Source organism: Solanum lycopersicum, chromosome 9 (assembly GCF_036512215.1).
Source record: "Solanum lycopersicum chromosome 9, SLM_r2.1".
In the NCBI taxonomy this organism is placed as follows: domain Eukaryota; kingdom Viridiplantae; phylum Streptophyta; class Magnoliopsida; order Solanales; family Solanaceae; genus Solanum; species Solanum lycopersicum.
In genome coordinates, this window is record NC_090808.1 from 65,678,957 (window position 1) to 65,695,588 (window position 16,632).

Consider the following 16,632-nt stretch of genomic DNA (forward strand, 5'->3'; position numbering starts at 1 on the left):
TTGGTGGAGGCTAAGTGTATGGTAGAGAAAGTATATTTTATTTAATTAATGAAATTAAATAGTGATTAGGAACTAGACAACTACAATTAGTATATTCAAAATTGACCATATCTTACTTAATGCTGATTCTTTTTTAATGAAAATAATTTGCTAGTTGGTGATTATAATTAATATAATCCTAGGAGTTTTCTTAAGGGAAGTACTACTAATAAGAGTTTTCTTTGCCTTAATGTCTATATCCTTAATTTAAACATTATAAGATATGGAAATTTGGTATATTATACACTATAGACAAAAAATGATGATGTTAGTACAAATTGTTAGAAAGTTTAATGGACATTAGCTTGTGATCTCACCAAAAACACGGTTTTTAGTAATTTAATTTAGGGGCTTAGTATTAAATTAGCTAAAAGTTATTGGATTATTTCGTAAACACACATCATGTTTTTCAATGTCCTTGAGTCATGGAAAGGCAAATGTTGGATTTACAGTTTCACTTTTATAACCGTGTTGTTTGTCTGATTTTCTTAAAGCTTAATATATTTAATATTGATTTAAGTTTAATTATGAACATGTGTTAAAAAATGTATATGAATCGAGTTTAATAAAAATATTTTATCATATATTGATCAAATCCTCAATTGAAACAAATCGTACATACGTAATTTAATTTAAGTATCTAAGGAAAAAATTTATAATTCGAAAAATTATCAATCTAATTAAGCCGATTTTTTATTTTTATATACCATAAAATATCTTTATAAAAGAAATATATAACATGACATAATAAAATCAAATTCAAAGAAAACTTAGACCCAATCACAATAAAATATTAATTATATATGATAGTAATTATTATAAAGAGGTTGACTATAATAGGAAAAAGGAGGCTACATTAGTTTTCAGAAAAATGAAAGGAGGAAACTAATTTAGGTTTATTATTATTTTATTTTATTTAAAAAAAAGAAAGAAATTTTATCAGAATGAGTTATGATTTTTAAAACACAAGTAGCTAGGAGGGACTGGCAGTGTCTAATTAAATTAAACTGATTATGATAGAGGGAGGTTTATTTCTTGGAAACCCAAATCATAAGAATAATTAAGTAAGAATTAAGAAATATGTTAGTTAGAAATTTGGAAACAATGAACACACAACAAATAATGATACTTATATTAGTTAGTACATTGTTATCTAAACACATCATATATATATATATATATATATATATATATATATATATATATGTTTTAATTTGGTATTGCATGTCTTTCATGCATTGACTCAGTAGCTTATGATGGGAAAGTTCATTAATAGTCGAATATTCACAATATCGTAGAAATTATTTTATAAGGTGTATAAAAATAATATTGAATATGATATATTAGTAATATAAGGTGTATAAAAATAATATTGAATATGATATATTAGTAATATCAGATTAATTATATAGATATTATTTTTACTAATTATTTGGTTATGTTTATATTAAATTAATAGGGCAATTAAAATAGAAATCAATACTATGTAGTGTTAATATCATGATTTTCTATGTATAAAGATTAATATAGGATGTATATACATAGATTAAAACTAATTGTTTTGCACTATTCCTTGTTGTTCTTTTTTTTTCTTATATATTTTAATTAGTTTTTGGATAAGTTAAAAGCTTACATGGAATCATCTTTGAAATTTTGTGATAGCAAGGAAACTAAATTAACTACTCATTTTCTTGTTGAAGTGGTAAAACTGTAGTTAGTTGCTAATTGAAAGTTTTAAGGTTTATTATTAATCAAAATTAACTAAGTCCTGGTTGCCCTAGCTGCTACTTATTATTTTTATGCTATTTGATATTCTACCTTTCCATTTTTTCCGCTTCATCGATGACTCAAATTTATAACCTTAAAGTTGAAATTGGAAGAATCTTCGGCTAATTATTGAACACAAGATGTGTGAAAATAGGCTAAGCCAATCCAAACACTTATAAGATGGAGAGTTATAATTTTTTTAATCTAATCGGATCGCAACACAAGAAATTTTTGTCAATGATCTCCTTTTAAGATAATTATTTAGTAAATAATCATTTTTTTAATTTCTCTTACGATATCAAAATTTGATATGAGTCGTAATGTTAGACAATAATATAATATTTTATCAATAAAGTTGAGAAAACATTATATTTGAATCTATCAAACATTATTTAGCACTACTTAGTAGTTAAAATTAGGTCATTGTGAACTTTCAAATTTTTTTCTCTCTCTTTCACATTTACTTTACTGTAAAAAACTTAATTTATTTCTTTTTCTTCTCTCATCCTCTAATTTTATTATTTTCAAATAATACTTTTTTTGGTTGGTTTGAGTTTTTTGGTCATCATAAGCAGGTGAAACCTAGCTGGCAAGAAGGAGAGTTTACCACAATGAACTATTCAACCACTGAATTATTATTATTATTATGAATATCAAATTGCACTTTGATGTGAAATGTGTGTTATTTATTAATCCAACTTGCTTGTGAAACTTAAAAATAAATATATTTTTTGGATATATTCTAAAGTCAATAATACTTTGGTTGGAATTTAGCAAAAAAGGAAACTATATATTTGCCTAAAAATGTAATATGCATGCTTAGAGTTGAGGGAAAAAGTCATTAGTAGAAATAAATAATCATATATTAACGTATTTTTTTAAATAAAAAAATGATGTTAAGTGGAAATACGTACATTATTTTCACTTGTTATTATATGAATTAGAACGTAAGGTGATTAATTATAAAATGACAAAATATAAAGTTCTAATAATTTTTCAAAATAGTAACTTTTTCTTGAATTTGACCAATTCTTAAAGTTGAACACTTTTGAAGTCAACTACCAAATCTGAAAGACCAAATTAAATTGGAAGCAAAAAAAAAAAACGAGATTTTAATTAAAATTTCATAAGAAAACGTGACAATTAATATGGAACATTGGTAGTAATTATTGCTATAAATTTATACTATATGTTAACTTGTTTTAGATGCACCTATATGATGAGGTATACTTTTATCTCCAATTCTTAGTGTAGTTTATTCAGGGTTAATGAATTTCGATCATCTAATGTCAATAATATTTTTTCATTTAAAGCTCAATATTTTATTCAATTAGTTGTAGGTTAGGATATCCATTTCACGATTTTTCTCTTTTTCCTTTTTCTCTCCATCCTGTGTGTACCTGTTTGATATTTACTTTAGAAACTCACTAATTTAAATTTGTATCAAGAAGATCCTCTACTAGTTATAAAATGTTCCGATCAAAGATAATTTTAATATATTTGTCAGCTCACTACGGTCTAATTAATCTAATGGTGTATCTTCCTTCACCTTTCTCCAATTTACATATCTATAAAAATATATTTTTTTTAAAAAATAAGGGTAGGCAAAAAAAAAAAATTAGACTTAATCAAAATAATAAAGTTAGGTGTATAAGTTGATTACGTTTAAGAGTGGTTGAAGAAGGAGAAAAATGGCTATATTTGACATACCACTATCCATATTACATATATAAGATCCTTTCATTGTCTCTTTTGGCTTGGCATATATATATGTCTAAGAATATTTAATTTGACTTTTATTTAGTCAATATATTATCGATATAATACATCAATAATAATAAACTAAAAAAATGAAGAGTTCTTTTTAGAAACCCTAGTATAATTATAACCTGACACTGTTATAACATTTTCCTCGATTACTATCTAAGTGTGCATTGAATAAATCTTTTACTGTATAATAGTCTACAGATCACATAAAATGGTGTAAACCGCACTATATAAGCACTACGCATAGGGTAGATTCATAATGCATGGAACGAATATGTTATTTTCTTGAAATTTGAAACCTAAGGTTTATATTCATAATATTTTAGGTCAATTTGAAGCTTAATTTTCAAAACTAATGTCTCTTCTAGAAGAAGAAACAACAACAGTACTGGAGAAATTTTACATGACATGATGGTCTTTGTTTTATTAATTATTAGTAATCAAGTTGTGATATATATTAGTGGGGAAAAAATAGTATTAAATAAGAACTCTTTTTTTAAAAAAAATATTTTTCTTGTTATGTCGGAGAATAAGCTTTGATATAATTATATCAATAATATAGGCAAGTTGTGAAGCTTTAGAATAAGGTTGTTCAACCAACAATTAATATGCATTATATACTACAAAACAATGATTTGGGCTTTAGTTCCTACATGATCAAATAAATCTTTATTTATGTTAACACTCCAACTTCCAATATATAGTTTTGGGGGAACATTTGTTAGATTGTTTAGCCAACCACACAAACCTAATTATGTAGTTAACAAAAAATTGTATGATTATTTATTTTTTATTTTTTTTATCTGGTGTCCAATACTCATATTATAATATGTCCTTTGACTCTTTGTCATTTGTTAATGACTAAAAACGTTTCGTATTATAACATGCATCGATGCATAATTCAGACAAATCTAAGGATCTCTATCATCTACCCGACTACTTATGTGCTATTGTTACTTATAATATCTGATAGTTTTTATACGATCATGGAGTTAATACTCCATTGTTGCAGATTTCTGCAACACTAAGGAAATGGCAGTAAGGAACATGAAGAAGAAGAAGAAGAAGCTGATAGATTTTCATATATTTCAAGTATACAATAATGACTCCTATTTATAGGAATCATGTCACTTCTATTTGATCACACTTTTGGAGTGGAAGTTAGTTACAACTAACTACAAGTTGCCTAACTACTTCCATGACTCCTAACTAACTAATACTAACAAACTCAACTACTTATTGGACTTATGTAATTCCAATACTCCCCCTCAAGTTGGAATCTCTATAGACATTAAAGACTCCAAGCTTGTCGATCAATTCAAGATGATGAGATTTGGTTAGAAGATCTGCTAATTGCTCCTTTGTGTTGATATATTCTGTATGTATCATACCACTTTTGATTTTTTTCCCTCACAAAATGACAATCAATCTCAATGTGCTTGGTTCTTTCATGAAAAATAGGATTAGCTCCAATTTGAATTGCAGCCTTACTATCACAGTGCAATTTTACAGGAACTATCACATTCACATTAAGTTCTTTCAATACTCCAAGTAACCAAGATATTTCTGATACTGCAGCTGCCATGCTTCTATACTCAGCTTCTGCTGAACTTCTGCTGACTGTATGTTGCTTCTTGGATTTCCAAGAAATGAGTGAATTCCCTAGCTTGATTACATACCCTGTCACTGACCTTCTTGTGTTTGGACATGCTGCCCAGTCTGAGTCACAGAATGCCTCCATTTTATTGCTGTCTTCACTGCTAAGCAGTATTCCTTGTCCTGGACATCCTTTAATATATCTAACCAATCTCAATGCAGCTTCCCAGTGAGACACCTTAGGTTTTTGCATGAACTGTGATAAAACTTGTACAACAAAACATATATCAGGTCTAGTAGTTGTTAAGTATAACAACCTACCAATTAATCTCTGATATGCAGTAATATTTGCATATAAAGGATCATCTGTCTTTGCAGTGGCTTCATCATATTCAACAGTAGTTAATTTGACACCTGATTCTAAAGGTGTGCTTGCTGGTTTTGAACCTCCAAGACCACAGTCAGAAATCAACTCCAGTGCATACTTTCTTTGGCTAAGAACAAACCATTTCTTGATGTTAGTACTTCAATACCAAGAAAATACTTTAGATCACCAAGATCTTTCATTTTGAAGTTACTATGCAATGTAGCCTTTAGATCCTCAATTAGAACACTGCTATTTCCAGTTATAAGAAGATCATCTACATAGATCAACACTGCTGCAATATCATCTCCAACCATCTTTGTGAAAAGAGAATGATCATAAGAACTTTGAGAATAACCAGCAGTAACTAGAGCCTCAGTTAGCTTAAGGTTCCATTGCCTAGAAGCTTGTTTCAAGCCATATAAAGACTTCAACAATTTACAGACTTTGTTCTCCCCCTGCCTCTGAAATCCTTGAGGCAAGTCCATGTATACTTCTTCATTGAGATCACCTTGAAGGAAAGCATTATGAACATCCATTTGAAAAAGAGACCAACCATGGGATGCTGCAACACTAATCACAGTTCTCACTATGACCATCTTAGGTACTGGAGAAAATGTTTCATGATAGTCCAACCCTTCTTTTTGATTATAGCCTTTGGCAACTAACCTTGCCTTGTACCTTTCCACCTCACCATTGGCCTTAAGTTTAACTTTATAAACCCATTTTGAACCAATAGGGTGTTTACCAGATGACAAATCTACTATTGCCCAGGTATTGTTTTGCTCTAAAGCCGCTACTTCAGACTGCATTGCATCCACCCATTGTTGGTGTTTGGAGGCTTCCTTAAAGCTGGTGGGTTCCACTATAACTGAGAACCCCTTGATAAAATTTTGATAAGACGGTGTCAAGAGATCATATGACAAATTATTAGCAATAGGATATGAACAAGTCATATTAGACTTAGTTGAAATTATGTAATCTTTATGCCAAAGAGGAGGCCTAGAATGTCTAGCAGTTCTTCTAGCAGGTGTAAGATCACCATCACTTGTGATTTCACTATGTTGTGGCTCCAACAGATTACTCTCTAAAGAAGCATCAACTTCTGATTGTATAAGATTGATCTCCTCAACATGATCTTCAATAGAATCTACAGAATTTGAAGGTATATTATCATCTGCATGATCAAACATGTCCATTTGTATGGGAGCAGATGATACTTCTTCTGTGATAACATCTTTGAAAGGAAATGAATCTTCCATGAATGTAATTTCCCTGCTCACTGATATGACATGAGTCTCCAAATCCATGACTTTATATCCTTTTTGTGTATCTGAGTACCCAATGAAGACTGATCTTGTTGCTCTTGGAGCAAATTTATCTCTTCTTGGCAAAACTGATACAAAACATAAACATCCAAACACCCTCAAATGTTCTAGATTAGGTGCTCATTTATAAAGAAGTTCATATGGTGACTTCCTTGTAATACAGTTGTAGGCATTCTGTTTATCAGATAAGCTGCAGTTTTAACACAATTTCCCCAAAATCTGATAGGAATTTCACTGTGAAACTTTAGTGCTCTGGCTACATTTAATATGTGTCTATGCTTTCTTTCAACAACACTATTTTGTTGAGGTGTATAAGCACATGAACTCTGATGAACTATTCCAAGAGAAGAAAACAAAACACTGCATGGAACGAATATGTTATTTTCTTGAAATTTGAAACCTAAGGTTTATATTCATAATATTTTAGGTCAATTTGAAGCTTAATTTTCAAAACTAATGTCTCTTCTAGAAGAAGAAACAACAACAGTACTGGAGAAATTTTACATGACATGATGGTCTTTGTTTTATTAATTATTAGTAATCAAGTTGTGATATATATTAGTGGGGGGAAAAATAGTATTAAATAAGAACTCAATTTAAAAAAATATTTTTCTTGTTATGTCAGAGAATAAGCTTTGATATAATTATATCAATAATATAGGGCAAGTTGTGAAGCTTTAGAATAAGGTTGTTCAACCAATTAATATGCATTATATACTACAAAACAATGATTTGGGCTTTAGTTCCTACATGATCAAATAAATCTTTATTTATGTTAACACTCCAACTTCCAATATATAGTTTTGGGGGAACATTTGTTAGATTGTTTAGCCAACCACACAAACCTAATTATGTAGTTAACAAAAAATTGTATGATTATTTATTTTTTATTTTTTTAATCTGATGTCCAATACTCATATAGAATATGTCTTTTGACTCTCTGTCATTTGTTAATGACTAAGAACGCTCCGTATTATAACATGCATCGACGCTTAATTCAAACAAATCTAAGGATCCCTATCATCTATCTGACAACTTATGTGCTATTGTTACTTATAATATCTCTTTTCTTACTGAATTTCGAGCTAGTATTAGTTTTCCTAAAGACCACTTAATAAGAGATTTCGACTTTTAGGAAAAATTTATATAATTAATAATAATTCTACGTTATTTTTTTTAACTAGAGCCACATTAAATAACAGGTAGGACAATTTATAAAGCTAAAACTATTTCAAACGAGAAGCATATAATTTAGATATAATAGCTTTTTATGTAAATTAACTTCGATTTTTGAATAATTTATAACACGCTTACTTTCATTAGAACATAAGATTTCCCTTTTATGTGGAGTTAGAAAATTTCATGTGATTATACACATTTTTATCTTTTTTCTAGTTAAATTTAACATTATTTAAAGGGATAATGTCCAAGTACCCTCTCAACCTATGCCCGAAATCTCAGAAACACACTTATACTATACTAAAGTCCTATTACCCTGAACTTATTTTATTAATAATTTTTTACCCCTTTGCGGCCTATGTGGCACTATCTTGTGGGCCCAACGATAGTTGACTTTTTTTCCAAACCAGTGCCACGTAGGCTAAAAAGGGGTAGAAAATTACTTACAAAATAAGTTCAGGGGTAATAGGACCTTAGTATAGTATAAGTGTGTCTCTGGAATTTCGGGCATAGATTGAGGGGTACTTGTGCATTATCCCTTATTTAAATGAAGTATGACCTACAATAATTAATTTTACTAACATAAGAAAACTCATCAATAAGATAATCTCGACCTATGCCTTTTAAAGTCAAACCCAATGATATTTTCCACTTGTGTTCTTCCTAAGCTTTCAAGTAATCTTGAAGGGTATCTTCTCGATCCATTTTTTTCATCGCTTTTTAATTAAATTCGTAAATGATATAAGCTGATTAGAAATAACTAGTTAATTCAAATTTACAATAAAATTGACAATTAAAAATGTTGAAAGTCCATGTAAGCAAGATTGACTGGTAATAATTAAAATAATATTGTCATTCAAATAAAAAATCTAGGATTGGCATTTAAATTTAACAATTGAAAATTTAAATAAAAAATAAAAGATAAATATTTTTGTTAGAAATTATCAATATTTTCTCCCGAATCTCTCTACTTTCTTTTTTTCATCTAAGATTTCTTTAGTTTTTCATCAATTTCATGTTGCAATGTCAATTTCTTTTTAAGATCATCATCGAATATTTGAAGATAAAGATTAAAAAATATCAGTATTAACGATTAAAATTTGATTTCAATTTATTTTTGTTATGTTTAGTTATAATTAGTCCCAATGGATGTATCAAGTTTTGTTAGAAATATCTTAAAAGGATTTTGAATATATTTCTAGATGATTAATGGAGGATTTGACATACAGTACGGACTAAAAACTCGAATTTGAAGACAACTCCATCTCAAATGCACACATGATAGTGGAATCCATGTATCCCAATGAATATCATTATATATATAATTGTATATCCGTTTATCTCATATATATCATGTATACTAATATAAATTCATGAAATTTTATGTGTGATATATACTCATACACACAATATACATATGATATACACATCTTATAATTGTTACCAAGATTTTTTTTGTATTATTTACAAAATATACAACATGATATATATGTGTGTCAAACACATTTAGATATAATTTTTATTTTTAAAAAAGTTCAAATCATTTCTAATCTTTTATTTATGGCATTTTCCAAATGTTTTCAAACAATTTCAACTATACTCACTCATAGATGTTAAATCCAAACACAAGGACAAGGAGCCGAGGATGCAACAATGGATAAGAAGAAAGAAGGAAAATTAGGAATTTTTTAGACAAATTCTAGATTGTTTTATTTATTTCAAGTTTTAAAGTAGGAAAATTAGGAATTTTTTTTTACTAAAGGTATAGTTTTTGAGTAATAATTTGTTAAACTTTATGGATAACTCTTATATTGTATCTACTCTAGTGCTTCTACCAGTACAATCTTTTTTTTTTTTTTATGACATACATATTAAGTTCATTTAATATTTTCTCTATTGCTATTTATATGTTATCATTTTGGATTTCACGTGGATTAAGAAACTAAGTAAATTTATTATTTTATCCTTATTTAACTTTTGAAACTCAAGTTTTCAATCAATAAATATAAATTAATTTTATTTGATAAATTAATTTAATCAGTGAACATAAATCATTTGCTTAGCTTTTCTAAGTTGATGAAATATATAATTTCAAGACGTACAAACATTATGAATCAATATTTATAAAAATGAATGACATATAAAAAGGAACGGCAATTGTTGAGTGGGGCCCAAAATTGGAAATGTGGCAAAATTAAGGGAGCAAAATTTAGAACAAACATGTTGAAGTAGAACAGAGCAACAAAGATCTGAGAAAACCCTAGTAAACCCAAAAAACCTCCATAGCCAAGAAGCAAATTGCTGTGATAGAGAAGATGGGAGAATCAGATGCAAAAGCAGAGACATCACTGAAAGATCAGGGAAATGAATTCTTCAAAGCTGGGAATTATCTCAAAGCGGCAGCTTTGTACACTCAAGCCATCAAGAAAGACCCATCAAACGCCACTCTTTACAGGTATGTATTCACTTCCTAGATGCATTTTTTTCTGTCAAAGATGTAATCTTGGCTTGTGGGGTTTGTTCATTTTGTGCTGAAAAGTTTGTCATATCACTTGTATGTAATTGTTGGCTACTCAAAATTGATGTTATAGTATTTAGTATGCATTTCATCTTGCCTGTGACTTTGTGGTTGGTTCTATTTCAATTGTGTCTATCCTGCTTTTGGATTTTGTGGTTGGCTACTCATTCTTTTCTCCTTTTGTAATATGATCTGTCCTTTTATAATATGATTTGTCGTTTCCAATGCCGTTAATTACTTTTAGTTTTTCTTTTTAAAGGAAAGTTTCCCCTCTGCCTATGCAGTTAGCTCGATTCTAGGTATAGCTCTTAATGGACACGTAACCATAGGCTGGACTAGTCTTTTTATCTCAGGCTGGTAATCCTTACCAAATAAGCAATTGCAATTGCTAAAAGCAACCTATTTCATTCCCTTTTTGGCGTACTTCGTCTTCTCCTTTTCTTCTGTCTATCCATGACGAGATTGTTGGGGTGCCATTGCCTGTATTTGTTTTTATCTACTAATATGTCTATGTTGATTGATCGTTTTTCTACAATAGAATTGTTAATGGACTCCTAAGTTATGTTCAAAATGCAGCTAATTAACTTCAAGAAGTTAGGGGACTATCTAATTATTTGAAAAATAAATGAAAATTATTGGTCTAAACAGAGTTACTGTCAAAGTAAATCTTACATTTGGCAGAAAAGGAATTTTACGTGTAAAGAAATGTATGGAATTTGTGGTTAGTTATGTGTTGGCTTTTGTTCAATTGAGAACCTAGTAAACCGGAGAATCTTAGCAGCTCAGTTGGTACTGAACTTTCACCTTATTGGTGAGGGTTCGATGCCCCACCTTGTAATCTCCTCCCCCATTTCCCTTTCTATTAAAAACAAAAGAAGAGAGAACCTAGAAACCACTACACGTAGAAATGACTTAGTTGTTAACCATATTAGTATATTTTTCTTACTATTAAGATGTTTCAGATTTTAGAGAACACATTTAAATTGTGAGGCATTCGTCGTCACTTTCCTAGTGCCTTTAAAAGCGAAAAGCGACAAGATCTATGGGGCTTGAAGCAAAAAATGATAACTAAAAGCGCAAACTTCTAGAAATGAAGCGGACAATTTTTGGAAGACAATAAGTATCAACTATATATGAATAATTAACCTAACTAATTAGTATCCAATATTCAGTAATACAGATATTGATCCATTTCTCAAGAATTGAGATTTAAAGAACCAACTGCTTCTTGTTGGGATCACTTTGTGTCATTGTTTGACATGTACTCTTCTTATAAGTGCATTTGCTTTGCCCTTGAAGGGATAGCTTCTCGCTTAGCTTAACAATGGCTATTAATAACATTGATTCTCCCCTCCTTGAAGTCTTCTATTCCATGTTGCTTGGACTCTTCAAAAATGCCGACGGGTGCATGTCAGATCCTCCAAAAATAGTGTATTTTTGAAGGATCTGACACAGGTGCCGCAACATTTTTAGAGAGTCTGAGCAACTTAGCTTTTATTAGAAAGTTTTGAGGTCTATTTCACACTTGCCAGCTAATTATTATAGATGTGCAATATATAAATTGATTGTATCTATTTTCTTTTTCATAGAAAATATTATTCATTGATTCTTAATACTCGCGAAAATATACTGTTATAGATGTGCAATATGTGGATTGATTGTATCTATTTTCTTTTTCATAGAAGATATTACTCATTGATTCTTGTTTCATAAAAAATTAATTGATTGTACGCCATTTTTGGTGGACAAGATTCTAGGCTAGGACCTCCAATCAGGGCAATAGTACAACTATTTGTTTGTATTCTACATTCATTAATTTGATAAATATTAAAGTTTGCAGTATACTTTTCATTAATGCTTCCTTTACGACAATTTTAGGATCCTCCTTCTGTTGATAATTGCTTATAAAGAACCAGAAAAGTAATACACACACATATCCAAATACATAAGTGGCCCCTTAAAGTAGTCCTAATTTTCTTATTCTATCGTTATATCTAGCTTGTGAAACTGACTATTGTTCCTTGTATACTTTTCTCTTTCTTCAACTATGTACAGCAATCGCGCTGCAGCATTTTTGCATCTGGTTAAACTTAGCAAAGCACTTGCTGATGCCGAGATGACGATCAATCTGAAACCAGAGTGGGAAAAGGTATGCTCCAGAATATGCGTGTACTTCTTGTTATCAGAGCAAAGATTTTCTGCTTGTAAAATTACTCAATTGTACATGTAGGGTTATTTCAGGAAAGGATGCATACTAGAGGCTATGGAACGATACGAGGATGTATGTATAAATGTTTCCTCTTATTTATTGGATAACTTTCTTATGTTCTGGTTTTAATATATGTTATTGTGATGTAGGCCTTGGCTGCTTTCCGGATTGCATCAAAATACAACCCTCAAAGTTCGGAAGTATCCAAGAAGATAAAGACACTTACGCAGTTGGCTAAAGATAAGAAGCGCACTGAAGAACTGGAGAACATGAGAACCAATATTGACATGGCAAAACATTTTTATGCGTTGAAATCTGAACTGGTCAGTGTCTTCTGAATATATTTCGAGAGACATATCTGTATTGAAATGTTAATGTATTTGGTCGTCCCTGGAGCTTTAATTTTTTTTTCTCTATGATTGTGGGTTGAATTTTTAATATGGTTTTGGTCAGTAGTACTTTTTATTCATGCAAACTGTGAAATATAACATATCTCCTCATGTAGGTAAGATACTTGTTGCATCACCAGCTGTGTGATATAGCCCTAAATCTAATTTCTGGAAAATGTCTTTCCAGGAAGTTCCCGCATGAGATGTACTAAGCTTGATCCTCCTTTTGCAGTCTGAAAAATATGGAGCTGAAGATGGCTGGAAAGAGTTTTTCTCATTCCATGTTGAAACAGTAGAGGGTGCAGTTAAGTCATGGCATGAAACTTCAAAAGTGGATCCTAGAGTTTATTTCCTTCTGAACAAGGAGAAGACAGACACGGAAAAGTACGCTCCAGCTGTTAATATAGATAAGGTGTTACAACTACTTCCAAAAATTCTCCTCATGCATTTTCCCATGGATTTCAGCCTTCTTCCTATATGTCTGAATTGAATTTGTGAGTTATAGGTACATTGTCAACTGCAGTTGGATATAACATATACTATCTAATTGTGTACTTTTATTCATGTGCTAGGCTTTTGAGTCACCCCATACGCACAGCAATTGTTTTGCATTTCTTCGACAGTATGCTGAAGATTCTTTCGCTCAAGCTGCGTGTTTAGTGACACCAAAAAGTATCATATCTTATCCACAGGTAAATTCAATCACTGAATACTCTTCCAGAAGAGCCCCCCCCCCCCCCCCCCCAAAAAAAAAAAAAAAACACACACACACACACACAAATAGAAAAAGATTAAAGTTTTTGCTTTCTTTCAACTCACTTTCTTCAATTTGTGATAAAAACACGAAAGTCGCATACAGATTTTGAGATTCTGCAATCAAGAGTCAATATTGTTTCTAAGAACACAGATAACCTCTTTAAGCAGTTTTTCATATGGATTCACACACTTTTAGCTGTATACAAATTAGTCTAGACACCATAATTATTAAAACAAGAGGTTATTAGCTTAATCTTATTCCAAATTAACCAATATTTGATCTCTGTGTATCTATAAGAAGCATAATAGGCTGTTAGAACTTAGAAGTCTTATCATGTGAAGATAATAATCTGTTAGTGACTATATTTGTGTCAACTGAAGGGGAACCTTGGAGCAATAGTAAAGTTGTCTTCGTGTGACCTAGTCACGGGTTTGAGCCGGGGAAGCAGCCATTAAGGCTTGCATCGGGGAAGGTGTATACATCATATCCCTTGGGGTTCGGCCCTTTCTTGGACCCTGCCGACGCGGGATGGTTCGTGCTCCGGGCTGCCTTTTACTGTAATTGTGTCATCTGATTTGTCTATGCTCTATGAATACTGGAGTTGGTTCTATACTCCCATTCTACAACTTAATCTGATTAAAATGCCCTGACCTTTGTAGGTTTGCATTTTAATTCAATTAGCATCGATACTTGTAGATTTGCATTTAATTTGTGCTTTGTTCTATTAGCATCGTAGTAAGTCACGATCAAAGCAAAGAAAAAGATGCCAAAAATGATTCACTTTAGCTTTTAGCTCACTTAGCTTGGTTCAGACAAACACAAGCCAAAGGAAGTTGAAATCAAGGATGAACTTGACTTGTATCTTTGGTAGAGTGGTAATGGTGATCTTGACCATTGATGGTTTAGTATCATGTTAGTGTCTGGTGTGAATCAAAGACAGCATTGTTTTTATATATGCAGTTTTTGCAATTGATCTATTCTTTGACGATTTTTGACCCTCACTGATGTGATCTGTCAGGTTTGGAAAGGTCAAGGATCAAGAAAGTGGAAGCATGGTCAAAATGATGGAATTTTCGTCCAATTTGAATCTCCTCTAGTGCGGAAGTTGTGGTTTATCCCTAGCTCCACTGAGAAAGGCAAAACATTATGCAGGTCTGCTCCCTTTGTCTTAGCAATAACACAGCTTACACAGAAAGTGATTTTTTTTGGATGTCACAGGCATGCATTTGTGTATGCACCTTATCTATTTTAATAAAATGCATTACAAATGCAATTATTTGCTTTAATGGATAAAATACATAGCATATTTGAACGTGTGACTTCGATATACGTCTCAAGCATACCAGCTTTTATCAAATGCAAAAGGATAATAGCTTATGATTTTTATGGTCATGTACATCAAGTATGGGCTAATCTCTTGACACGTAAGAAATTAGATAAAACAAATGCACAATTCAACTGAATGTGCATTTCTTGATTTCCTTTCACCTGTTGCCTGCAAACATCTGTTTAACTTGGGGAACCATCCTTTGAACTTTTCCATATTTCTTTCGCCACTTGGTGGCTGAGGATTTCAACTTTATACATGAGTTGAGGAAGTTAATGCTTTTGAAGACATTTAATCTTTTGCTTCGTGTGCAAGAAGCACATTATCAATTAGGACTTGTTAAATATAGTATCCAGGTTTAAAACAAACTGTGGAAAATATGTACAAGTGGCAGCATCTTCTTTCCATGAAGAAATTAACAGATAATATCATTTTGAGTAATTAGATCTTTTAGCATAATTGTGCTTGGCAAACAATTAGAGCTGATTGTATGTTATTTAAGTACACATACTTAATTTTCTAAAGGAATGTACGCAAGTATGGCAATTCAATTCGAGGCATCATTTCCTTCTTCCTGTACTTGGTGATGACCCTGGATTAACCAACCCCATCTTTAATTTTCAGGGATCCAGTGCCTTTGGATATTAGTGCACATGAAATCCTCCCGCGTGTATTCAAGCAAGAATAGTTGAGATAGATGCAGTTCCATATCTTGGGTTAGCTCTTTGTGGGATTGTGTTGGGGAGAAAATGGGCCTGTTAACTACGAGGAAAAGCACGAACGGTACATCACATATTTTTATTGGATTAGCGCAACATGTAGGATGCTGTCAAACTCCCACAGTTCTCTCATATTGGTGAGGTAGGTTACGTTAGCTGTCAAGATATCAAAATCCTTTGAAGTTTTCCTATAGTAAATTAGAATTTCCGGGTGTCCCGTAACCCTCTGTATTTTCATTTTACTTTCACTCTGTTGTTGGCTGTTTTGATCTGGCAGTGAGTTTTCTTAGAAGTCATTTTTTCAATCGTTTTCGGATTGGAACTCTTGTAAATTTGCGCGGCTAGAAGCAATGTTGCTGTTTTTACCTTGACTTCTCTCTACCTGAAAGTGTATTGGAGTTTGTTTTGCAATTTTCATCACTGTTATCCACTCCCTTTTTAACTTGCCCTTTGTTGGATGTATTTTTGGCATCTCATATCTTAGTATATATATATTTGGTTCAACTTTTGTGTATACTTCTATTCCCTAGTAGAAAAGTTTTCTTTAGTTTACTCCAAGTGCTTTACACCCCTGGAGCAACGATAAACTTATCTCCTCGTAACCTATAGGTTATGTGTTCAAATCATGCAATCAAACGCCAATGGTTGCGTCAGGGAAGACTGCTTATGTTAC

The 16,632-nt window shown here is 31.3% G+C and overlaps 1 protein-coding gene across 1 annotated transcript; it reads left to right on the forward strand.

Moving 5' to 3' along the window:
• Positions 1-9,882: 9,882 nt before the first annotated feature.
• Positions 9,883-16,330, forward strand: LOC101253624 (uncharacterized). Its single transcript, XM_004247544.5, has 8 exons — positions 9,883-10,495; positions 12,614-12,707; positions 12,789-12,839; positions 12,917-13,090; positions 13,389-13,568; positions 13,729-13,848; positions 14,932-15,065; positions 15,865-16,330. Exons 1-8 carry the CDS (start codon positions 10,356-10,358, stop codon positions 15,926-15,928), a joined length of 957 nt encoding a protein of 318 aa, XP_004247592.2. The 5' UTR covers positions 9,883-10,355; the 3' UTR covers positions 15,929-16,330.
• Positions 16,331-16,632: the final 302 nt, after the last annotated feature.

Excerpts from the sequence above, each read along its gene's own strand:
- LOC101253624 (XM_004247544.5), top strand. The coding sequence starts at position 10,356 with ATGGGAGAATCAGATGCAAAAGCAGAGACATCACTGAAAGATCAGGGA. Across the intron at positions 12,708-12,788 it reads TGAAACCAGAGTGGGAAAAG|GGTTATTTCAGGAAAGGATG; the intron begins GTATGCTCCAGA and ends TTGTACATGTAG. Across the intron at positions 15,066-15,864 it reads AAAGGCAAAACATTATGCAG|GGATCCAGTGCCTTTGGATA; the intron begins GTCTGCTCCCTT and ends TTTAATTTTCAG.